Genomic DNA, 27,215 nt, shown 5'->3' on the forward strand with positions numbered 1-27,215 from the left:
TTTAAATGTAAACATGAATTCATTTTTATTAAATTGATTATGAATTATACAGTGCAGAGTTGTGTTTTTATGTGATGTATATTGATCTACGTTGTAATTATTAGCATACATGTGATACACTGGCGTGATGTTAGTAATCGTATCATGTCTTATTGGCTGTGTCTCAATTCGCGTACTAACATACTTAAGTTACACCTGAGTGTATAAGTGCGTATACTTGCTCTCAACACGCTCCAAATCACGAGTGGAGCCGAATGGAGCCGAGCCGAGCCGAACCACTGTGTCGTCCATCACTTTGGTGCAGCACCGCCCTCTTCCGGTACTGTTTTGACTGCATTCACACTCACTAGCGTTACATAAAAACATATATTTCCTTCCCCCGAAAAAAATTATACACCTTGATTCTTCATACTAAGTAAACATTCACTCATATTCCATTCAACAACCCTGTGCTCCTTTAATATTCAAACAATAACAAACCACCCTCTGCTATCGCCATCTTGGATACGTAGCGGAAAAGGCGGGACTAAGTGGAGTTCAAAAGCGGTTAAATATTACGATAGTTATTTGCATAAGAGACACAGCCACAATAATGGAAAAACAAACAAAACCTTACGTCTCCTCAGTCACAACGTGGCAGCCCTGCTTTTGGCAAGAAATTGATCATAGAAAAGCATCGTGGGATCAGCTGAACCAAACACCGGAAACAGGAAGTGAGTGCGTAAGCGGGAAAAGCAAAATCTCTGCTGCATCCATTTTTAATCAGAGGCCTTTCTTTTCAAGTCTTTTGCCACAAGATGGCAGTAGTTAACCTCATTCTAGAACGGCCACTTTGTACTTGTGGAGTTTTTTTTGTATTTTTATCTTTTTTTGATTGAAGTGCTGCTTGCTGTGCCGGCATTCGACTTGAAAATAGACTCTGCTGATCCCGAAGCCGATCTCTCAGACTCGGATGATGCTGATGGAGGAGGAGGCTCTGTGAAGCTAAGAGGGGGGAGAAACAGTCAAGGTTACACACAAGATAAACACAATGAAAAGTATGTATCTCTTTTATGTGAAACACCACGGCTGTTTTTTAATCTACATATAAAGTACTGTGTGCGAGTGACGTGCAGTCTCCAATAATAATAATATCTGTGAAACAACATGCTAGCTTACGGGCTACATCGGTTCTACACGCTACATCAGGGGCAGTTCCAGGCGGATCAATGATGTGGACCCCCATGTTACAAGATCAGGAATATATATTATTTATTTATTTATAAATGGAATATTTTTGTAGTGAGTATAGAAAGCCTGTTTTAAATACAATTTTTTGACATTAGAGCCCTCTAAACATTAAATAACACCCCTACAGTCACCTTTACATTCTTAGTAAACAATATCATTGACATAATCAGAGAAAATAAGCCCCTGGATCAGTTTGAGCAGAGGTTCTTTGCTGGTTTGACTGGGGAATACTTTTAATATAGAAATAAAGTCAAAATATTATGGGAAAGTCAAACTATAAGGAGTCGAAAAAAGTTCGAAAATTTAAAGAAATTTAATGGAAAAATGTTTTTTGGGAAAACACTGCTGTAAAAAATATTGTTTCTTGGAAATATATTGGAAAATAAATAAATATCTAATAATACATTGTGTATTATTATGGGAATAAAGTCCAAACAATTTAAGGAATAAAGTCATAATATTACAAAAACAGGAGTCAAAAAGTTTATTGAAGAAGAAAGTATATATTATGTAAATATTTTTTGGGAAAAAAACTACCAAAAAAAGTTCAGGTTCATGCTAATATACCACCCTTTTTCACCTGTATCACAAAGCTGTATGTGAAAATGTATGCAAATGTGAAAATTGTAAATAGTTCATATATATTTGGAAATAATTGGTTATTTGTGAAGCTGCATGGCGGAAAAGTGTTTGGCGTGCAGGCGTGCAGACCCGAGTTCAATTCCATCCTCGACCATTTCTGTGTGGAGTTTGCGTGAGTGTGAATGGTTGTTTGTCTATATGTGCCCTGTGATTGGCTGGCCACCAGTCCAGGGTGTACCCCGCCTCTCGCCCGAAGACAGCTGGGATAGGCTCCAGCATACCTGTGACCCTTGTGAGAATAAGCGGTAGAAAATGAATGAATGGTTATTTGCATCGTTTTCCCAGAAAAAATTATTACTTTTGATTAATGTTCATGTTAAAGGTTAAATAACTGTTAATAGTTATCCTCCCTATCAGTGTGAAAGTGGTAAGTTTTTGGCTATTTAAGTTGAAAGGAAATAACTTGAAGGCTACGGTTTACCGGCTAATTGTACACTAATGATTTCAGTTGTGGCTCAAAATATTGCTTTATAGTCAAATTATTATTATAACAATACAGTGGTCATAATTTCAACCAAACCATTTTAAAATGTAGTAAAAATTATTTTTTTTGTTTTTATTTTGTTGAAATATGCAATATGCAATAAACAAATCTGATGTGATTCTTTTTATGCATTAAAACAGGGGTCTCAAACTCGCAGCCCGCGAGCTAAATGCAGCACGCGAGACGCTAGTTTGTGGCCCCCGCCTTGATACCAAAGTTTAATGTTGAAATGACAGCTTAAAGCTGAAACATGATTTTGCCCCGCCCATACTGTTACCCTACCCTGTTTTGCTTTGGATTAGCAATGAAGCTAAAGGCTTATGACGCCGGGTACAAATAAATGCAGGAAATGATTTGGAATAAAACGGAAAATACACGTCAAGATAAAAATTGTTGTTAAAGTTACGACGCTGCTCCAAGATGGAACTGAGTACGATGCTAACTTGCTAATCGGGTCAAAGTATTAAGTTTCATTAATGTTCATGTTAAAGGTTAAATAACTGTTAATAGTGTACATTTGAATCTGAAAAAAATATTTTTTCTACCAACTGTATGTGGTTTCTTACGTTTTTTTTATTATTATTATTTTACTTATTTATTACTGATTGATTGATTTATTGTCTTTATTCTTAATTTGTTTATTTTTTTTAATCTTATTTTGTGTATAGAAAAATAAAAATTAAGATATTTGAGAACAGTTTAATGTTTTATCAGATATTTTGGTGTACTGAAGTACTGAAAAAGTGTAGGGTATAGCAGAAGCAAAATCATTGAAGATAGTTTTTTTTGATATTTTTTCCAGTATTTAAAAAATACATTTTGTTTTTTTTTTTGAAAACCAGAACCTAGCCCCGGTGGCCCCCAGGTAAATTGAGTTTGAGACCCCTGCATTAAAATGTAAAACGGGTCGGTGCCGACGCTAACACAAGAGGATGGCTAAAGAACAAAAAATCGATATAGCCCAATAGCACAATATTCTGTGTGCCTTAAAAAATCAGTCAAAATCAGTAACGGCGTGTAAAAAAAAAAAGGCTGGGAATTTTATGGAATTAATTGGAATTCCTACTCCTTATCATGTGATGTTCCATCATTTATCCATAAACCGTTATTACCCATTAAGAAAATGGGACGCTGTATGGAATACATAGTATGCTTGGAGGCGACTTGTTTTATATTTAGCTCAAGATGACTGCACGTTGGTTGCTAGGAGATGCTTGATGCAACTGCAGCGGCTGTTCTGAATTTCAATATCCCCAGCTGTCAATCATGCATGCGGACGTTCTGCAAGAAGAAAAAAAACAGGAAGAAGGAGAAGAAGAGGAAAGAGGTTGAATAGTTAAAGGACTCACTCTGCCGCTGCGAACGGCGCCATTGTGGTAGATTGGCGAACTCGGAGCGGAGGCGTTGTAGTAAGAGGAAGTGGTCTGGACCAGCGGCCGCTTGGCTTTCTCTCTGGTCCCGTTTGAGTCGTTGTCTTTGATGATGTCATACTGGCGGCAGAATAGCGCGATGACGGCTGCGGCGGAAGACGGCGGCGTGTGAGCGTGTGTGTTTGAGTATACGGCACAAAGACGCTGACCTGCCCAAAGCAGCAACACGGTGGTGATGATGAGAAGTTCTCCGGTTTGCAAATGAGGCGTCATACCCAAACCCTCCATGGCCGGCTCATCTGAGGACACAAACACAACAGAATTTGTGTACTTCTTGTTGTTATATGTCGGCCATGTTGGTCTGTATGATTTACGGTGGTCCAGAACTCCCGCTGGATAGTGGTCGGTTCTTTCCAGGGTCCTGAAGTGGAGGGCTTGGCTGGGTTGGCTGTCACCGTGCGGACCGACAGACTGCACCTGAACACAACATGTTTTATTATCGCTAAAAGTCTCACACAAGGTGAAGTGTTGGCTGGACTGTAAACCAGGACAGAATGCATTGCCATCGGAATCAAACCAAAAGGGAATATACGACAAACCCCCCCACCCAAGCATGGCAGGACTCTGGGCCTTCCAGGATTACCATCATGTTTCTTTCTTCACTAGGCTAACATTTCAGTATGGGATGTTGTATGGTATGAATGAGGCTTAATTTTGTTACTACATCCATTCAGACATCCATCCATCCATCCAGACATCTATCCATCCATTCAGACATCCCTCCATCCAACCAGACATCTATCCATCCATCCATCCATTCAGACATCCATCCATCCAGACATCTATCCATCCGTTCAGACATCCCTCCATCCATCCAGACATCCATCCATTTATTCAGCCATCCATCCAGACATCTATCCATCCATTCAGACATCTATCCATCCATTCAGACATCCATCCATTTATTCAGCCATCCAGACATCTATCCATCCATTCAGACATCCACCCATTTATTCAGCCATCCATCCAGACATCTATCCATCCATTCAGACATCCATCCATTTATTCAGCCATCCATCCAGACATCCATCCATTCAGACATCCATCCATTTATTCAGCCATCCAGACATCTATCCATCCATTCAGACATCCCTCCATCCAACCAGACATCTATCCATCCATCCGTTCAGACATCCTTCCATCCATCCAGACATCTATCCATCCATTCAGACATCCTTCCATCCAACCAGACATCTATCCATCCATCCATTCAGACATCCATCCATCCATTCAGACATCCATCCATCCATCCAGACATCTATCCATCCATCCATTCAGACATCCATCCATTTATTCAGCCATCCATCCATTCAGACATCCATCCATTTATTCAGCCATCCATCCGTTCAGACATCTCTCCATCCATCCAGACATCTATCCATCCATCCATTCAGACATCCATCCATTTATTCAGCCATCCCTCCATCCAGACATCTATCATCCATTCAGACATCCATCCATTCAGACATCCCTCCATCCATCTATCCTCCATCCATCTATCCATCCATCCATCATCTATTCAGACATCCATCCATTCAGACATCCATCCTTCCATCCATCCTTCCATCCATCCATTCAGCCATCCATCCATCATCCATTCATTCAACCACCGATCCATCTATCCATCTATCATCCATTCAGCAATCCATCCATTCAGCAATCCATCCATCCATTCATTCATTCATCCATCCATCCATTCGTCCAACATCCATCCATCCATCCATCCATTCAGCAATCCATCCATTCATCATCTATTCAGACATCCATCCATTCAGACATCCATCCTTCCATCCATCCATTCAGCCATCCATCATCCATTCATTCAACCACTCATCCATCTATCATCCATCCATCCATTCAGCAATGCATCCATCCATTCAGCCATTCAGTCATTCATCCATCCATCCGTCCAACATCCTTCCATCCATCCATTCAGCAACCCATCCATCCATCCATTCAGCAATCCATCCATCCATTCAGCCATCCATTCATTCATCCATCCGTCCATTCATCCATCCATCCAACCATCCATCCATTCAGCCATCCATTCATTCATCCATCTGTCCATTCATCCATCCGTCCAACCATCCATCCATTCAGCCATCCATTCATTCATCCATCCGTCCATTCATCCATCCGTCCAACCATCGATCCATTCAGCCATCCATTCATTCATCCATCCATCCATCCATCCATCCATCCATCCATCCATCCATCCATCCATCCATCCATCCATCCATCCATTTATAAAACCAGCCATCCATCTATCCACATATAGACAAACAACCATTCACACTCACATTCATACCTATGGACAATTTGGAGTCGCTAATTAACCTAGCATGTTTTTTGGAATTTGGGAGAGGAGAACATGCAAACTCCACACGGAGATGGCTGAGGGTGGAATTGAACTTGGGTCTTCTTGCTGTGAAGCCTTCGCGCCAACCACTCGTCCACCGTGCAGCCTGCAGTTTCTCAACTGATCAGGAGCATATAAACAAACCATTGTCTCTAACATTCCATCCATGGACTATTCCGAGTGTCCAATTATCCAAGCATACTTTCGGGATGCAGGGCGGAAGAAACCTCAGAACATGCACGTACACGGAGAACAAAAAAATGCTTACAAAACCCCCCATGATCTCACGAACTGTGAGCCGACGTGCTAACCGCTAAGCCACTGTTCAACCGTGAACTTACGCTTAATTAAAAGCAAAGAACAAGGAAACTGTCCTTGTGCTCTGCCGTGTCCTCGTCCTCGATATTAATAACGGATCCCCGTGGGAGATTTTGCTTTATTGGCAATGAGGTGAAAGGTCAAGCCCCCCGGGGGGTGCCGGTGAGATTTCAGCGATTTGAAAGTCGCCCCGTTTGAAGGACAACGTCGGTCTATGAAGCGTCATGTAAAGTTTGTGAAAGTCACAACACCTGCACGCTGTAGTGTGTGTCCTCGTCCAGATCCCACAGCACACACCAGCGGCTCGACGTGTTCACCTCGCGGATGGAGCGCTGCATCAGGCCGTCTTGCCTCTGTGTGGGGGGGGGGGGGACAAACATCTATTAAACCAGGCTTAAAACTGAGTTTTATCACAATGGGCATTTTGGAAGCAACAGAAAAAACTATTCCGAGTGTCTAAACCTGACCTTCAAATCCCTTATCTCAGGGTCTCAAACTCAATTTACCCGGGGGCATCCGGAGCTAGGTTCTGGGTGAAGCCGTGGCCGCATCAGGTTTTTAAAAAAAAAATCCAAAACGTTTATTAAATTTATTAAAAACTGGAAAAAATGCTTCAATGCTTTTGCTTCTGCTATACCCTACACTTTTTCAGTACACCAAAATATCTGATAAAACATTCCACTATTCTCAAATATCTTAATTTTTATTTTTCTAAACACAAAATAAAATAAAAAAAATAAACAAATTAAAAATAAAGACAATAAATCCATCAATCAGTAATAAATAAGTAAAATAATAATAATAAGAAAAACGTAAGAAACCACATAGAAATAATTTTTTTCAGATTCAAATGTACAGTATTAACAGTTATTTAACCTTTAACATGAACATTAATGAAACTTAATAATTTGACCCAATTAGCAAGTTAGCATCGTACTCAGTTCCATCTAACTTTAACAACATGTTTAATGAAATGCTTTATCTTGACGTTTATTTTCCGTTTTATTCCAAATCATTTCCTGCATTTATTTGTACCCAGCGTCATAAGCCTTTAGCTTCATTGCTAATCCAAAGCAAAACAGGGTAGGGTAACAGTATGGGCGGGGCAAAAATCATGTTAATTTTGTCCGGTGTGCACACAGCTTTAAGCTATCATTTCAACATTTAACTTTGGTATCAAGATGGGGGGCCTCAAAGTAGCGTCTCGCGGGCCGCATTTGGCCCGCGGGCCGCGAGTTTGAGACCCCTGTTTTAATGCATAAAAATAATCACATCACATTTGTTTATTGCATCAAGGCTTGTTGACTTTGTCAGGAAACTCTATTTCAACAACATAAAAACCAAAAAAAAAAATTTTTACGACATTTTAAAATGGTCTGAAATTATTAATTCACTCATTTGATTTCACATTTATAATTTGAATCATGGAAAGAATGGCAAGAAGTACAGTGAACCAAGATCTGGACCTGTTCTGCTTTTTGATTGTAGTTTATACTAAAGTTCTGTTGCTGAAAACAATAACTTTTTCTACCTTTATATTAATATATATGGGTCAAAATTCACCCCAACACCATACATGTTTCTTTAGTGATTAATACTAAAATGAGAAAATCAATAAAACTAATTGATTTAAGAGATATGTTCTATAGCCCTCAGTAATAGCCAGGTAACAAAAGAAACTTCAATTTATTAATATTAATATTTTGAGGTTCATTTTTACCATTTTTGGAAATTAAAATTAAGGGGTATAGTGACAAAAAAAGGCCTACATGCCCACACCAAAAATATTAAAAGCAACTTTTTCATTGATGAGGAAGCCTAAGAATGTAACCAAGACATTAGAAGCAAATTTGATGGTAACTTATTGTTTTTAGTGTATTTTATAGCTGATAGCTGATCAGAATCGACCCGTTAACATAAGAGATGATACTAAAAAGCTAACACAAGAGGAAGATTAGTAGTCATCAGTAAAACATAGGTAAATTTCACCAAAATAAATATCAGTTTTCAACAAAAATGGAGGGAAAATGACCAAGAAGTTGCGTATATTTCAATAAAACACGACATCTCAGCTTTGTGATACAGGTGAAAAAGGGTGTTATTAGCCTGAACCTTAACTTTTTTTGGTAGTTTTTTTCCCCAAAAATATTTACATAATATATACTTTCTTCTTCAATAAACTTTTTGACTTCTGTTTTTGTAATATTATGACTTTATTCCTTACATTTTTTGGACTTTATTCCCATAATAATACACAATATATATGTATTATTAGATATTTATTTATTTTCCAATATATTTCCAATAAAAAATATTTTTTTACCGCAGTTTTTTCCCAAATTTTTTTTTCATTTAATTTTTTTAAATTTTCCAACTATATCTTTTTTCGACTCCTTATAGTTTGACTTTCCCATAATATTTTGACTTTATTTCCATAAAGGTTAATTTGACCATTTTTGTGAGGTCTGCGCGCTAACCACTCGACCGCCGTGCCGCCCCAAGCTCCAATCAATTGAGTCTAATTTCCTGCTTTTCCAATTTTTGGAATTTTGAGTCACTGTATTTTAGTAAATGGAATTTATAAGATCTATATTTTAATTCATTCAATCGCAGTCATTTTTTTTAAAGTCGTCCCTTCCAAGTTTTAGAGGACTTTGACTGATCTTTCTAGACACATAGAATATTGTTTTCTAAGAACCTACCAAAAGAAAGATTTGACTCTTGTCTTTGTACCTTTTTCTGTGCTTTAGTAATCAGCAGTAGAACCGAGGTAAGTTTCAGCAAAATATCAGTTCTCAACAAAATAAGAGAGGAAAAACACCTTTTTGTCAATAGCTTTCACTTTGACACACATTTAGCCATATATCATATTTTCTGGACTATAAGTCGCTCCGGAGTATAAGTCACACAACGCCAAAAATGCATAATTTGATGCAATTAGAAAAATTAGAAAAAATACATAAGTTGCACTGGAGTATAAGTCGCACTTTTTGCGGGTAATTTATTCTACAAACTACTACAAAACAGACATTACGTACTCTTGGAAGGCAAGTTTATACAGTAAAGTCTCGTTATATCGATATTGTCGGGAGTCGGAAAAAATATCGATATAACCGGACTGTCGATATATCCGATCCTGCGCCGAACTGCATTAAAAGTGGGCAATAATGCACTCGACATTGTTCTATAGTATAGAACAAAAGACATTGTTCTATAGTATAGAACAGGGGTCAGCAACCCGCGGCTCCAGAGCCGCATGTGGCTCTTCAGCCTCTTTCTTGTGGCTCCCTTTGCAATGCTTGAATATTTTTTTTAACACCCGAGTGAAGAAAATGCACGTCTTTGTAATAAGTTTTAAAAATTCCAACTTTGTGTGAGTCCATGAATGCATCCTGACTGAGTTCTGACTCACGAGGGTGAGCAGACAGGATGCTATTCAGTTCTCTCTCTCAGAGGTAAACATGTAGGAAAATACTTTATAAATACTTTTCATACTTTCCCAGAGCTATTTGACAATTCTAAAAAATAAATTAGAGATCATCTAAAAACAGCGGCATTAAAACTTCAGGTATCAAGTAAGTTTACAGTAATTTACACATATTTATGTAAGTTTATATATAATATAATACTAGCAAGAGTACTCCAACTCATTTTTTCTTATCTGAACTATTTTGATACCCCCAAATTCCCTCCAATTTTGTTTTAAACATACTATGTTTTACGGCTCCAGGCTATTTTTCTTTAGTGAGCAAGGGGGTGAAATGGCTCTTTTCATAATAAAGGTTGCCGACCCCTGGTATAGAACAATGTCGAGCAGCTTAAATCAATCTTTGCTTAAGGATTTCAATACCAAACTCAACCCGCCCCACATAGCTGGCCAAACACATGCCTGCAACAGAAGAACCAACTGCGTTCGTGGTTTCTCTCGTGTGTATAGATTCTATACAGGCATGTGTTTGGCCAGCTAGTGTGGGCGGGTTGAGCATGACCTGTGAACCAAGTGCGGGAATCGGTGTGTGTGCTGCGCTCTGGTGGTGGAAGTGTGAAAAATAAAGTTGACTGGAAGCAGCCGTTCGCCGTGTTCTTTTTTGGTATTGAAATCCTTAAGCAAAGATTGATTTAAGCTGCTTTTGTATCGATATAAGCAGACCAAATTGGCTGGCGGGAGATGAAAAGGGCATCGTAGTAACCGGATTATCATAATAACCGGGTATCGTACTAACAGAACTAATTATATCATAAAAGACTAGAAATTTGCCGGGAAATGAAAATAGTATCGTAATAAGTAGTAATTCATTATAACGAGACTTTACTGTACTGAAGTTCTGTCGCTGAAAACAATAATAACTTTTTCTACACCATAGATCAGGGGTGGACAAACTACAGCCCGGGGGCCACATCCGGCCCGCCAAGGGTTTGAATACGGCCCGCCCAATCTTTCCAAAGTATTTCATTTAAACTCAACATACAACCTGGCATCATGGCCTGAGCCAACCTTTTGATGGTTTTATCAATTTCGTTTTTTGACATGGTCTGATGTTTACAAAGTGCTCCTGAAAAAAGGGACACAAGCACATAATAAAAATAATAATTATTATTATTAGATTATTGTTAGATTATTAGATTATTATAATAATTATTAGAACTATTATGATTATTATAATTATTATATTAATTCTAATTATTATATTAATTATATATAATATTATTGTTATATTTGCATATTTTACATAATAATAATATAATAATTATTGTTTTAATTTTATTGTAATTATTATAATATTTTATTATTTTTAAAATATTTAAATATAAATATAAAATAATAAATAATAATAGCAGATTGCATGACAATTTTACAGATACAATAATACCAGGTGGACTGTTACGTGTAAAATATATAGTCTGCCCCCCCCCCCCCCCCCGTAAATTTTGTCATATCAATGCGGCCCGCGAGTCAAAAAGTTTGCCCACCACTGCCATAGATGATTAATACTAAAATGAGAAAATAAATAAATCAGCGAGTTTGAGACCCCTGTTTTAATGCATAAAAATAATGACATCACATTTGTTTATTGCATATTGCATATTTCAACAAAATAAAACCAAAAAAAATAATTTTTACTACACTTTAAAATGGTCTGGTTGAAATTATGACCACTGTATTGTTAGGGTCGGTTATAATAATATGACTATAAAGCAATATTTTGGGCCGCGAGTTTGAGACCCCTGCCTTATCTGAATACTGACGGAAGAACACACACAGTTGCTTAGACACACAGGTTTGATACCGGTTGCTGAAATGAGTTCAATTTAAACACACACACAGATTGTGAGTCGCTATTCCATATGCACCTCATGAATACAGAAATAATCAACATGGCGGGATTTCTGAAGAAAGATTACAAGGAGCTTTTGCATCCCAGATAGGAAGCGTGGTTTCCTCTGTGCTGGGAATGTTGCGTAACGACAATGGCGCTGGGATCCGCATTGCAAAAATGAGTCTTTGTGTGCAGATTTCCTGTCCTCTGTCTTCTTTGCCGCTCAGGATGTTGCAGCGTGTGAAAGCATCTCCCTCGGCAATACAATTGATTGTTCGCCGCTCCAAAATGCCGACTCGCATTTTGGGATAAGACTGAGGACAGCTTTTATCAGGATAAAACCTTGGGACTATTTCGGACTCTTTGAGACCATGCCAGCAGATGTTCCACATCCCTGAGCTAGTCCGTGTGAAATATTAAAAGTCAAACCAGAGGTGACTTTAAAAAAACAAATTGCCGGTGCCCTGTGAGACAGACTGCCGGCAAAATCCTTTCCACTAATGGAAATGACGCCCACTCAGAATGCGGCTGCTTTCTGCTGCCAGAGTGTGGGCGCGTGAAAACTTGCCTGTATCCAAGCACACAGACGAGATCCTTTTGTGGACACGATTTAGACAATTTTGTTCCCCCTAACTTTGAAAGGGGCCCAACATTTGGAACTTGAGGTCTTGGCCCTGTATCAGCCTAAAGGAGGTAAAGACCGAGTTCATAGTCACTGATCCTCTTCCCTTGCCGCTTCATGGGGGTTTCATGTTTTGTGAAAAGCCCCCTAAAAGCCCCCTAAAGTAACATTTTCACACTCATTGGAACACCACATACCTGCTGTGGGATGGCATACCCAATGACCACCCCCCCCCCCCACCACCCCCACCCGAGCATGGCAAGGACTCTGGGCCTTCCAGGATTACCATCATGTTTGAGTGAATGAGGCTTACTTTTGTTACTACATCCATCCATCCATTCAGACATCCATCCATCCTGACATCTATCCATCCATTCAGACATCCATCTATTCATCCATCCATCTATCCATCTATTCATCCATCCACCTATCCATTCAGACATCCATCCATCCATTCAGACATCCATCCATTCAGACATCCATCCATCCTGACATCTATCCATCCATTCAGACATTCATCCATCCATCTATCCATCCATTCAGACATTCATCCATCCATCTATTCATCCATCCATTCAGACATCCATCCAGACAGCCATCCATCCATCTATTCATCCATCCACCCATCCATCTATGCAGCCATCCATTCATCCATCCATTCATTCATCCATCCATCCACCCATCCATCCACCCATCCATCTATTCAGCCATCCATCCATTCAGACATCCATCCATCCTGACATCTATCATCCATCCAGACATCCATCTATTCATCCATCCATCTATCCATCCACCTATCCATTCAGACATCCATCCAGACATTCATCCATCCACCTATCTATCTATGCAGCCATGCATCCATTCATCTATCCATCCATCCATCCACCCATCCATCTATTCAGCCACCCATCCATCCACCCATCCATCTATTCAGCCATCCATCCATCCATTCAGACATCCATCCATCCTGACATCTATCCATCCATCCATCCATCCATTCAGACATCCATCCAGACATCCATCCATCTAATTATCCATCCATCCATCTATCCATGCATTCATCCATCCACCTATCCATTCAGACAACTATCCAGACATCCATCCATCTATTCATCCATCCATCTATGCAGCCATCCATCCATCCATCTATTCATCCATCCAACCCCTCATCTATCTATTCAGCCATCCATCCATTCAGACATCCACCCATCCATCCTGACATCTATCCATCCATCTATCCACCCATTCAGACATCTATCCACCCATCTATTCATCCATCCATCCATTCAGACATCCATCCATCTATTCATCCATCCATCCATCTATCCATGCATTCATCCATCCACCTATCCATTCAGACATCTATCCAGACATCCATCCAATCTATTCATCCATCCATCTATGCAGCCATCCATCTATTCATCCATCCAACCACCCATCTATCTATTCAGCCATCCATCCATCCATCTATTCATCCATCCATCTATTCATCCATCCATCCATCTATTCATTTATCCATCCATTCATCCATCCATCCATCCATCTATTCATCCATCCATCTATTCATCCATCCATCCATCTATTCATCTATCCATCCATCCATCCATCCATCCATCCATCCATCCAACCCCACATACCTGCTGTGAGATGGCATACCCAATGACTGTGTCTCCTTGAGGAACATTCCAGGTCACCATGGCCGAGTGGGCTCTCAACTGGGTCACGGACACGTTCACCGGGGCAGCTGGCACAGCTGTTGCCATGGTACCGCACATGCACACACATAGAGGACCACTGTAAGGACAACTTTCTACAGTGGAAGAACAGGAGTCACCTTAAAGCCAGTTGACAGAATGCAGATGGCGGCCATGCTAGATTGTTTGTAGTGGCTGGTGCCCAGTGGCTGGACCCATTGAGTTGACTACAGTAGAACCTGTTTATGTTGACGCTATTTATGTTAACGCTGTTTTCAAGAAAACTTGTTTTTCAGGTGAGGTGATGGGAGCGAGGAGGCGGGGAGGAAGAGTGCCGTTTCCTGATTCTTGATTTCGGTCCAGGAGTGTAGTGGAGCAAGACTGGAGACTGGCGGGAAAAGAGGAACAAGAGGATGCTGGGTGCTCAGCAGGTGAGACGGATGTTGTAAATTTCCAGAAGGGAGGCTGAGGGGTGAAACGCCAACGATCTTTCCAGCTGTGCGCACTATGCGCTGCGGAGCTTTACGATTATAGTCCATGCAGCTCAAGCACCACGCTGTGATCCAGCTGCTTGGGATGATTCAAACTGTGCCACGGTAGAAGAAGTGCATGATGGGTAGGGAGTGTTCTTGTCTTTCTCCTTTGGCGAGAGGGTAAAGATGCCACTGAGCCCTTTTCACTGGTGTTGTTTGTCAACCAGGGGAGGTTCATGGATGCAGACTGGTAGAGGTCCAGAGCGGGTCGTTGTGTTTGATTGTTTTTTTAGTGGTGGGTGAGTATTGTTCCGTGGAGTCAAATCCTCGGAGGGGAACCCAACTCATACTCTTTGTGAGATCATAACCTGCTACAGTGGCTTCTGAGGTTTACGTAGCTGGTTTGTCAGCAGTTTCTGGAGGACAAAGGTATTGATTCTGACTGATCTGGCTTTGGCTCAAACTTGAATCTGACCCAGGACGGATCTGAGTCATAACCTGATCCTGTGTTTAAGTTTTGAGTATGATTCTGAATCAGTGAATCATTCCTATACCATTGTGTTCTCCAAAAATAGCTGATGTAATCTTCATTCACAAATAGAATCACAAATACTTCAACTTGCTGATATAGTTCATCGTCAAACAGTTAAAATAATGCATAAGGCTAAAAATAACCAATTAGCTAAAAATGTCATCCAACATTGCACCTCCTACTTCGGTACGTGACAAAAAAAACCTTAAATAAAATAAATAAAATACAACAAATACAAAAATATAAATAAAATAATAAAATAAAGTAAAAAAATACTTACATCATATTAGGAAAGCAGGAAGTGAACAAATGTAAAATGTACAAAAAATTTAAAAAAATAAATAAATAAATAAAATAAAAAAATTATAATACAACAAATAAAAACATATAAAAAATAATAAAATAAAGTAAAAAAATACTTACATTATATTGGGAAAGCAGGAAGTGAACAAATGTAAAATGTACAAAAAATGTAAATAAAAATTAAAAATACAACAAATACAAAAATATAAAAAAAAATAAAATAAAGTAAAAAAATACTTACATTATATTGGGAAAGCAGGAAGTGAACAAATGTAAAATGTACAAAAAATGTAAAAAAAATCATTAAAAAAATCAAAAAAATCAAAAAATTCAAATGCAACAAATACAAAAATATAAAAAAATAATAAAATGAAGTAAAAAATTACTTACATTATATTGGGAAAGCAGGAAGTAAACAAATGTAAAATGTACAAAAATGTAAAAAAAAATACAAATACAAAAATATAAAAAAATAATAAAATAAAGTAAAAAAATTACTTACATTATATTGGGAAAGCAGGAAGTGAACAAATGTAACAGTTACTGATTGTAAAAGTACCAGATGGAGGGGTAGGATTTAATGTATAAATGTATAATGTATAAATGTATAAATTGATTAAGGACTGTCATGGATAGTGCGCACGCCACAGGGCTAGAAGACCCGAGTTCGATTCCACCCTGTGTGGAGTTTACCACACAGTTTGCCAAAAACATGCTAGGTTAATTAGCGACTCCAAATTGTCCATAGGTATGAATGTGAGTGTGAATGGTTGTTTGTCTATATGTGCCCTGTGATTGGCTGGCCACCAGTCCAGGGTGTAGGCTGGGACATAGAAAATGGATCTCTTATATTTTAACATTAGGTCAGTTGATTTGAACAAATAGAGTATTTATGCTAATGTGGTAATTAGAACAACCTATGCCGTGTTGTGAGTTTCTCCAATGGCGTTTCCATGTCAACAGGTTCTGATTAACCCAGGATACGTCCTTGTTGCTCCTGGTTAAGTCCTGATGATGTTTATGTGACTATGCTTCTGTCCTGTGCATTAAGGGGACCCTTGCGGCAGACGCTCAACTGTCTGTTTCAACTGTCTTCCCTCCTGCGGAATAAATACCCATAAAAGGCTGATCGGTCGTTGAGCAGTTTATTTCTTCTCTCCCGCGCTGCTAACGACAATGGAGGCTGTAATGTCGGCATAGCAAGTAACTGCACTGATAGGCAGCTTGAATTATCGTCGCAGGTTTGAGAAAAGTGGCTTTTTATCTGCAGTGGATCAGCTTTGACATCTCAACCTTACTCTCACGCAACACAAACCAACAGGAGGACCAGGACCACTTGGAAATGGGGACAAAAAGCGCCTACCTTACTCACGGTCGCACCAAAACACAAATAATCTAACCCTATGACATGACTCTGTCTTTAGAATGTACTTGTAGATTTAGCATTTCTAAGTTCAAAGTAAGTTTCAGGAAAATATAAGTTCCCAACTAAAAATGGCAGAAAAAAAAGCATAATTTAGAACCAAATAAAAATAGAAACAAATGTTTTTTCTTCATGAAAGACAGTAGTCTAATCTGTCTTTTGGTGGGTTCCGTGCTTAAAGAGCTATAGAACCCAACATTCTGCACGCCTTGAAATATCAGTCATAATCAATGAAAATTAAAATGAAGCAGTTGAATTGAGTTTGATTTAATATTTGGATTTAATATTTTACATTTCAATTGAAACTTCACATTTGCAATTAGCATTTTGATCTTATATGTGAGCAAAATTATCTAAATGTGAGGAAAGTAACCACACATATATAATATAATATAATATAATATAATATAATATAATACAATACAATACAATACAATACAATACAATACAATACAATACAATACAATACAATACAATACAATACAATACAATACAATACAATACAATATAATATAATATAATATAATATAATATAATAGTCCAGGGTGTACCTCGCCTCTTGCCCCAAGACAGCTGGGATAGGCTCCAGCACCCCCGCGACCCTCGTGAGGCAAAAGCGGTAGAAAATAAATGAATAATATAATATAATATAATATAATATAATATAATATAATATAATATAATATAATATAATATAATATAATATAATATAATATAATACAATACAATACAATACAATACAATACAATACAATACAATACAATACAATACAATACAATACAATACAATACAATACAATACAATACAATACAATACAATACAATACAATACAATACAATACAATACAATACAATACAATACAATACAATACAATATAATAGTCCAGGGTGTACCTCGCCTCTTGCCCCAAGACAGCTGGGATAGGCTCCAGCACCCCCGCGACCCTCGTGAGGCAAAAGCGGTAGAAAATAAATGAATAATATAATATAATATAATATAATATAATATAATATAATATAATATAATATAATATAATATAATATAATATAATATAATATAATATAATATAATATAATATAATATAATATAATATAATATAATATAATATAATATAATATAATATTTTATATTTATATATTATTTTATATTATTATTATTATATTATTATTATTATAATATACTATAATATAATATTATATTATATATTATATTATATATTATAATATAATATAATATAATATAATATAATATAATATAATATAATATAATATAATATAATATAATATAATATAATATAATATAATATAATATAATATAATATAATATAATATAATATAATATAATATAATATAATATAATATAATATAATATAATATAATATAATATTATATTATATTATATTATATTATATTAATATATTTATAATATTATTTAACACTTTGCTTTATATTTAACATTTAGATTTAGCATTTAGAATTACCATTTAATTTCTATCCTCAAAGTGAAGTGAGTCAAATATTCCAAATGTAACAGCGAGAAACGTGAGACTGAGCCCACACAAGTCTAGCTAGTTCATTGTGAAGAATTAGTGTTAATCCATGAAGTAACACCAAGAAGTGTCAAAAGTAGGCGTCTCGACAGTTAGCTGAATGAAACCCTCGCTAAAAGCAGGCATGTACTGTATATATGTATGTATATATGTATGTATATATGGTAGCATTCCGAGAAAAACTGGTCTACAACTGCGGCAAAATTTGTGCAAAAGCGGACGCATGATAATTGGGCGGCGTATTATTTGAACTTCCCACCTTCTTGTTCTGCACACAGCCAAAAATCTTCTGCAATGACTTCAAACAAACAAGCGGGCGGGAGATGAAGTCACATAGCGAAAATACAAATGAGCTACATCGCAGGAAGATGGCAAGCGAATCTTCAATATTTTGCTTTTGGATGGCGCCATGCGTGACTGGTAAAGTGAGATGGATGAACAAGGGAGGGAGATGGAGGATCAATGATACAGACCAGTAGATGGCCGTGAGACAACCACGGATATTGATCGATGACATGCTGAAACACTGCAGTTGCGCAGCACATTGAGGCCCTGTGCAAATTATATATTTATGCTCATTCATAATTTGCAAAAGCCTTTGCGACAAAACCCCGCCCACGCAGACTGATCCCTGTGACTAAAACTCAACCGAAACATTTTTGGCTCCTTTTTTGCCTAATCTATATAATATAATATGATATGATATGATATAATATAATATAATATAATATAATATAATATAATATAATATAATATAATATAATATAATATAATATAATATAATATAATATAATATAATATTAATTTAATTTAATTTAATTTAATTTAATTTAATTTAATTTAATTTAATTTAATTTAATTTAATTCAAACAACCATTCACACTCACATTCATACCTATGGACAATTTGGAGTCGCCAATGAACCTAGCATGTTTTTGGCAAACTGTGTGGTAAACTCCACACAGGGTGGAATCGAACACGGGTCTCCTAGCTGTGTGGCGTGCGCGCTATCCATGACAGTCCTTAATCAATTTATACATATGAAAATAGCTTAAATGCAAATGTGCTAACTTTGGCATTAACCTAGCATGTTTTTGGAATGTGGGAGGAAACCGGAGTACCCGGAGAAAACCCACGCATGCACGGGGAGAACATGCAAACTCCACACAGAGATGGCCGAGGGTGGAATTGAACCCTGGTCTCCTAGCTGTGAGGTCTGCGCGCTAACCACTCGACCACCATGCAGGAAAAAAAACAATGAAACAGTCCGCTCAAATTTCACTCTAAACCAGAAGGCGTCCATTCAACAAGACAGCAATCATTTAGAGTGACAAAGCGGCCTTTTATTGTGGCCAACCTGAGCAGCATGTCGATATGCTACACCTGAGAGGCGGATGGATTATCTTTGCAATATACACGTGCTCACTAACACAGATTTCGACAGATTTGTCGGCAACTCGATGTCCCAAGTGACGATTGTGGCCAGTGGCGGGTTTTTAGAGCTCCGTAGACACAAAATAACACCCCTATAGTCACCTTTACACTCCTATTGCCCAATATAGGGCATAATTGGAGTAAGTAAGCCATTTAAGACACAAATAAGACTCAATGTAAATATGTCCTCCTGGGGAGCAGTGTGATTGACAGGATGATTGGCAGACAGAATTGCGATTCAGCTTGCGATGGGTTACGGCCGCAACAGTAGCCTGTTTTTTTTTTTTTTTTTTTTTTTTTTTTTATTATTTTTTCGGGAATATTGTTCCAGTTTGGAGACAATTCAAGCCTGCAATAAAAGCCTGTTGTTCTGGCGATCAAGTCTGGTGCTTGTGTGTCTCACCAAGCATTGCAGTGACATTACCCAACATCACCCAATGACCAGTGTGGAATACCGCATATCATCACAACACCTTATATTTGTATTTTAGTTTAATTAAATTAGTTTAATAATGAATTAATTTAATATATATAATATATTGGGGTGATGCTGGCCCATAAGACTGGGGGTGGACTTGCCTCCTTCCATTTGGGAAGGCTGGAACAAAATTTTGGCTCCTTTTTTGCTTGTGTAGCGTTTTTCTCTCCAGACGCAACAAAGCCAAAAATGATGAACGGGACTTGTTGACTTGGCGGACTCGAATGTTGGAGTATTCGGTGACGTCAGACGCTTAAATCAGAAGGAACAAACAGTTTGCCGTTATCGACTCGGGCAACCTCATCTGGCTAATGGCTCGCTGTGAGGGATGGCGGTGTGACAAGCTGAGCATGCTGATGTAGATTCAGTATATCATGTGATGAGATTGGCGTTTTATTAACGTACTGACGGCTGACCGGACGCCGTAGTCGTTTCAAACGTTTTTTTTTGCGTCACAGTAAACGTAAGATGCTGACATTTAGACAAACAACCGTAATTTTGTCTTCACTATAACAACAATAAGGCTGCACGGTGGTCGAGTGGTTAGCACGCAGACCTCACGGCTAGAAGCCCAGAGTTCAATCCCACCCTCTGCCATCTCTGTGTGGAGTTTCCATGTTCTCCCGTGCATGCGTACTCCACGTACTTGCATTGCAAAGATAATCCATCCGCCTCTCAGGTGTAGCATATCAACATGGTGCTCAGATTGGCCACAATAAAAGGCCGCTTTATCACTCTAAATGAGATTGTTTTCTTGTTGAATGATACTTTTTGAATGGACGCCCCCTGGTTTAGAGTGAAATTTGAGCGGGCTGTTTCATTGGTTTGTTTTCCTACACACAGTTTACAAGAAGGGCTGCACGGCGGGCGAGTGGTTAGCGCGCAGACCTTACAGCTAGGAGCCCAGGGTTCAATCCCACCCTCGGCCATCTCTGTGTGGAGTTTGCATGTTCTCCCCGTGCATGCGTGGGTTTTCTCCGGGTAGCGTGAAAAAAAGATTGCAAAGATAATCCATCCGCCTCTCAGGTGTAGCATATCAACATGGTGCTCAGGTTGGCCACAATAAAAGGCCGCTTTATCACTCTAAATGAGATTGCTTTCTTGTTGAATGATACTTTTTGAATGGACGCCCCCTGGTTTAGAGTGAAATTTGAGCGGACTGTTTCATTGGTTTGTTTTCCTACACACAGTTTACAAGAAGGGCTGCACGGCGGGCGAGTGGTTAGCGCGCAGACCTTACAGCTAGGAGCCCAGGGTTCAATCCCACCCTCGGCCATCTCTGTGTGGAGTTTGCATGTTCTCCCCGTGCATGCGTGGGTTTTCTCCAGGTACTCCGGTTTCCTCCCACATTCCAAAAACATGCTAGGTTAATTAGCGACTCCAAATTGTCCATAGGTATGAATGTGAGTGTGAATGGTTGTTTGTCTATATGTGCCCTGTGATTGGCTGGCCACCATTCCAGGGTGTACCCCGCCTCTCGCCCCAAGACAGCTGGGATAGGCTCTTATGTCTACTTTATTGGGTAATGTGTAAAATTGACTATAGGGGTGCTATTTCTTGTCTAAAGGGCTCTAATAATATTGAAACCCATATTGAGAAGGTCTTAATAACTACAATTTTATTTATAAATAAACAATCCTACTTTTTTCATATTTTTGGGTGTCTGGGTGTAATTTTTTTCAATTTTTGTGTTTTGTACTGTACATTTCCATTTTCGTCTGAAACACTGGGTGCCCAAAGTGTCCGGCAGCACATTCTGAAAATATAATTCCCCCCAAAAAGTAAAAAAAAAAAACATGGAAATAAAATTGGAAAAAATCATTAGTAATTTTGCAAGAATAAAATCAAAATATTAGGAGAAAAAGTAAAAAAAAAATTAACATGAAAATGTAATTTTACAAGAATAACATTGTAATATTATGAGGAAAAATAACATAATTTCAGCAGCATTAAGTTTTTAAATATTCAAAAAAGCCTTTTAAAGAGTTGTGATATTTACAATGAAAAACACAACAAATAATTGTGTTTTTGAAAAAATTTGGTTGGGAAAAAATTTCTAATGTTACCAGAATAAAGTCAAAATATTATGCAAATGAAGATTGACAAGAAGAAAGTTGAAAATAAAAAACAAAAAATAAAAACAGCAGAAATTAAAAAAAACAGCTTTAATTTTACAAGAATAAAGTCAAAATATGAAAAGAAAAATGTCACATTGTCACCATAAAAATGTTGCAATTTTAGACAATAAAAAAATAATGTCTTTGGTTAAACCAGTCGACCATTTATGCCGACTTTGACTTAAGCACTGATCTGCACTTTGAATGACAGATGAACATGGCGGCCCGGGACTTGATGAATGGTGGACATACTGGAACGGTTCCCCACATAAGCGGTACCAACTTGTACCAATGTGTTGTACAAATTTGTGTGAAACAAATGTAACATGATGGTTTATCCCTCGGATAAAATGAATGTTTTGGCCAGTCGGGGAGGACATTTAAGTGGAGTGGAGTGGCTGATCGGGTGAAGTCCAGAAGTCTAAAAGCACTTCATTTGGGAAATCAATACTCAGATTAGCCTCCTGTTGGTATGCAGCCAGCGGAGCTCGGTGATGAACCTGTCCGTGTCCGAGTGTCAAGGAAGCCGAAGGCTCACAGTGTGATTTAAGCACCTGTGGATTTGCACTGTAGATAATTAAAATGAGCAAGGCAGCATGTGAGCAAGATAGATTGTTCTGGAATCCTCCCTGCCAGACAATTGATTACCATTTTGACAGCTTTACAACAATGCCTTTACTAGTTGAAATATGGAGGTATAAACCACACGCTTACCCCAAATATGCTGCTGTCATGCACTGGAAGCCGCCCCTTGCGTGGTAACGGCGGATATGCAGAGGGGCGGCATAAACTAATCACTTTTTTTAATCAAAATTTATGAATTAATGAGGCGTGAAGCCTGAATAACAAAAATTCTGTTTGACCTTTTTGGACTTCTGTAAGCTTCCATTCAAAAAGTATCATTCAACAAGAAAGTAATCTCATTTAGAGTGATAAAGTGGCCTTTTATTGTGGCCAACCTGAGCAGCACAAGGGTCGCGGGGGTTGCTGGAGCCTATCCCAGCAGTCTTCGGGCGAGAGGCGGGGTACACCGTTTTTTTTCTCCAATTTTTAGTTGGGAACTTATATTTTCCTGAAACTTACTTTGAATTTAGAAATGTTAAATCTACATGTAAATGGATTAATTCATTTTCTACCGTCGCAGGGGTGCTGGAGCCTATCCCAGCTGTTCCAGTACACCCTGGACTGGTGGCCAGCCAATCACAGGGCACATATATTCAAACAACCATTCACACTCACATTCATACCTATGGACAATTTGGAGTCGCTAATTAACCTAGCATGTTTTTGGCAAACTGTGTGTTAAACTCCACACAGGGTGGAATCGAACTCAGGTCTCCTAGCTGTGTGACGTGCGCGCTAACCATGACAGTCCTTAATCAATTTATACATATGAAAATAGCTTAAATGCAAATGTGCTAACTTTGGCATATTAACAATGCTTGCATGCTAACTGTTAGCAAGGTTATACCTATAGAAGTGGTTACAAAGTTAACATTCTGTTAGCATGCTAACACCTAAAATGAACACACTATTCAAGGTTATACCGTTTGAATATAGCAAAAACATTCATTCATTCATTTTCTACCGCTTTTCCTCACGAGAGGCGGGGTACACCCTGGACTGGTGGCCAGCCAATCACAGGGCACATATAGACAAACAACCATTCACACTCACATTCATACCTATGGACAATTTGGAGTCGCTAATTAACCTAGCATGTTTTTGGAATGTGGGAGGAAACCGGAGTACCGGGAGAAAACCCACGCATGCACGGGGAGAACATGCAAACTCCACACAGAGATGGCCGAGGGTGGAATTGAACCCTGGTCTCCTAGCTATGAGGTCTGCGCGCTAACCACTCATCCACCGTGCAGAAAAAAAAAAACAATGAAACAGTGCGCTCAAATATCACTCTAAACCAGACGGCGTCCATTCAAAAAGTATCATTCAACAAGGAAGCAATCTCATTTAGAGTAATACAGTGGCCTTTTATTGTGGCCAACCTGAGCAGCATGTTGATATGCTACACCTGAGAGGCAGATGGATTATCTTTGCAATATAAGTGCGCGGAGAAAACCCACGCATGCACAGGGAGAACATGGAAACTCCACACAGAGATGGTTGAGGGTGGGATTGAACCCTGGGCTCCCATTAAAGACGCAAATAAGACTCAATGTAAATATGTCCTCCAGGGGAGCAGTGTGATTGACAGGATGATTGGCAGACAGAATTGCGATTCAGCTTGCGATGGGTTACGGCCGCAACAGTAGCCTGTTTTTTTTTTGTGTGTTTTTTTTAGGGAATATTGTGCCAGTTGGGAGACAACTCAAGCCTGCAATACAAGCCTGTTGTTCTGGCGATCAAGTCTGGTGCTTGTGTGTCTCACCAAGCATTGCAGTGACATTACCCAACATCACCCGATGACCAGTGTGGAATACCGCATATCATCACAACACCTTATATTTGTATATTATATATATATTGTATATATTTTAGTTTGATTAATTTAATTAATTAATTTAGTTTAATAATTATTGTATTTAATATATATATATTAATATATTATATATTAATTATTTATTGTTATTATTGTTCAATATTATATGTTAATTAATTAATTAATTTATATTAAGATATATATATCTATAATATAATATATATAATATAAAATATATAATATATGAAATAATTAATTATATATATATATTATATTATTTTATATATATATTATATTATTATTAATAATATATAATATATGAAATAATATATGAAATATTATGCAAATGATATATTATATATTAATATATAACATAATATTGAACAATAATAACAATACAAAATTAATATATAATATATTAATATATATTATATATATTTTAAATAAAATAATTATTAAACTAAATTAATATATATAATATAATATATATAATATATGAAATAATTATATATATAAATTAAATAAAATAATTATTAAACTAAATTAATAAATTAAATTAATTAAACTAAAATACAAATATAAGGTGTTGTGATATATATTTTATAAATAAATATTTAATAATTTATTTTATTTAGCCTGCTTGAAAATGCTTCAATTATAGGCTAAACTATTTGTCTCCTTTTTGTTGTTCTTCTTATTTAATGTGTGGACTTGTGTTTTAAAAAGCTGCTTTAAGTCGATTTCATTTGATTGCATGTAAACGTACCGAGGAACTGATAGTAACAGCAAATAATGACGATAAAACACCTGTAGAGTCTTAAATTGTTATATTGTATATATTTTTTAGTATTTTCGTCATTAATTCACATATGCAGTACCAGAAGATGCATTCTGTGTCATTTAATGAACGCTATTTTACACGCAGGTACACAATCACGCCACGGAGACTTACTTCCACCAACCATCCAGCAGCCCAGCAGCAGCAGGAGCAGCAGCCCGGGGTCCGGGTGACAAGACGCGGGCATCACCTTCCGTCAATGCACGCACACGTCCGGATCCTCGGCGGGCTCCTTTTGTCTCCCGGATGCTGATCCACAAGGTCACCACAGATCTCTCAGCATCTCCTCAGTAAGAAGAGCGTCATCCCGCTGCATGGAAGACGCAAACAGGTGGATGGGTTTTGCGCCAAGCGCAGCGCTTTTGCCGCAAAAAAGCCGAGACAAACAGCCAAAATAAAAAAAAAATGGAGACGCGCACAACCCCGCAGCTTCACTGCTTCTGGTAGAGATGAGCGAGAACATGTTGGGAACCCATCACTGACTACACACACACACACACACACACACTGACAGAGGATGAATGGAAGGGAGGGTGCGTGGGCTGCGCGTGGGCTGCACGTGTGCACTAACTTACACCAATGATGGCTATTTATGGCTGCCACATAATTATAACAGGAAGTTAGGAAATTAGACACTGCTTAAATAAATTATATAAATAAAATAAATTATGATTATTATGTACTTTTGTACTTCAACCCTGATATGAAGTAAACAGGCAGGCATTAGGACCCAGGAAGCTACGTGTCATGCACCAATGAAGTGGACATACTGCATATTTTGGTATTGATCAGATTTTTGCTTTATTTTGACACACAATAAAATATTATTAATATAAAACATAAAAAATAAAATTAATAAAATATATAAAAATATAAAACAACCAAAAAAATATTTTTTTAATTAACAAAATTATTTGTGAACAATTTATCAATATTTAATAACAACAATATGACATAATGCAACAATAGTAACAATATAATACAATTACTCGCTTTTATTGTGTACAATTACAAGTACAAAAAATTTAGTCAGTACAACAAAATAATTAAATTAAGCTCTCGTTCAAATTATATACGCCCAAACTCCTCAATGCATTGTCTGCCGTGTCTGTTGTATTCAATTGCTAGCAAGCGGCTAAAACATGCGCCAAAAGTTGGACTTCTGTACATGCTGACAGTACTAAGTGGCAGTTTGGAGCCATTACGGAATAAAGGAATACTTGTTTAGTTACATAAAAAAGAAGGAAAATAGCATTAGGACAACAGCAGCAGTAAGTATTAACAAGGATGCAAAAACGCTACAGTGGAGAGCGCCATCAGAGTAACCTTGAAATACATGTAAATCACTATTAATCATTTCTTATGTAAGTTTCTATTACGTCTTATTTTCTCCTTTTATGTCTACTATACTGGGTAATAGGAGTCTAAGGGTGACTATAGGGGTGTTATTTCACATCTGGAGGGCTCTCATAATGTTAAAAAATATATATTGAATAATTTCAAGCTTATTTATGTTCAAATTTTATGCATT

The 27,215-nt window shown here is 37.7% G+C and overlaps 2 protein-coding genes across 3 annotated transcripts in view; both read right to left on the reverse strand.

Annotated features, from left to right (window-relative positions):
• LOC131104962 (fibronectin type III domain-containing protein 4-like) lies at positions 1–26,152 on the reverse strand. Of its 2 annotated transcripts, XM_058052687.2 has the most exons (7): positions 25,799–26,149; positions 14,041–14,156; positions 6,715–6,816; positions 4,101–4,203; positions 3,936–4,025; positions 3,706–3,872; positions 1–984 (listed from the first exon to the last, which is right to left on the reverse strand). In XM_058052687.2, the coding sequence occupies exons 1-7, from the start codon at positions 25,869–25,871 to the stop codon at positions 943–945; spliced, it is 693 nt and encodes a 230-aa protein (XP_057908670.2). In that variant the 5' UTR covers positions 25,872–26,149; the 3' UTR covers positions 1–942. The 2 variants fall into 2 exon arrangements, with proteins under 2 accessions (XP_057908670.2, XP_078652843.1); XM_078796717.1 differs by lacking the exon at positions 6,715–6,816 and having other exon boundaries at positions 25,799–26,152.
• atp7b (ATPase copper transporting beta) overlaps positions 1–27,215 on the reverse strand; it is a 205,825-nt gene that overhangs the window by 74,979 nt on the left and 103,631 nt on the right. The window lies entirely within an intron of this gene.

This window comes from Doryrhamphus excisus, linkage group LG15 (genome assembly GCF_037039965.1).
Source record: "Doryrhamphus excisus strain RoL-2023G ecotype Guam linkage group LG15, RoL_Dexc_Guam_v1.1, whole genome shotgun sequence".
NCBI lineage: Eukaryota > Metazoa > Chordata > Actinopteri > Syngnathiformes > Syngnathidae > Doryrhamphus > Doryrhamphus excisus.

Bases quoted from the DNA above. Each gene is read 5' to 3' on its own strand.
- LOC131104962 (XM_058052687.2), bottom strand. From the start codon at position 25,871: ATGCCCGCGTCTTGTCACCCGGACCCCGGGCTGCTGCTCCTGCTGCTG. The intron at 14,157-25,798 runs GTAAGTCTCCGT...CCATGGCAACAG, and splicing joins CTGCTGGATGGTTGGTGGAA to CTGTGCCAGCTGCCCCGGTG. The intron at 6,817-14,040 runs GTATGTGGGGTT...CCCCCCACACAG, and splicing joins GGTATGCCATCTCACAGCAG to AGGCAAGACGGCCTGATGCA.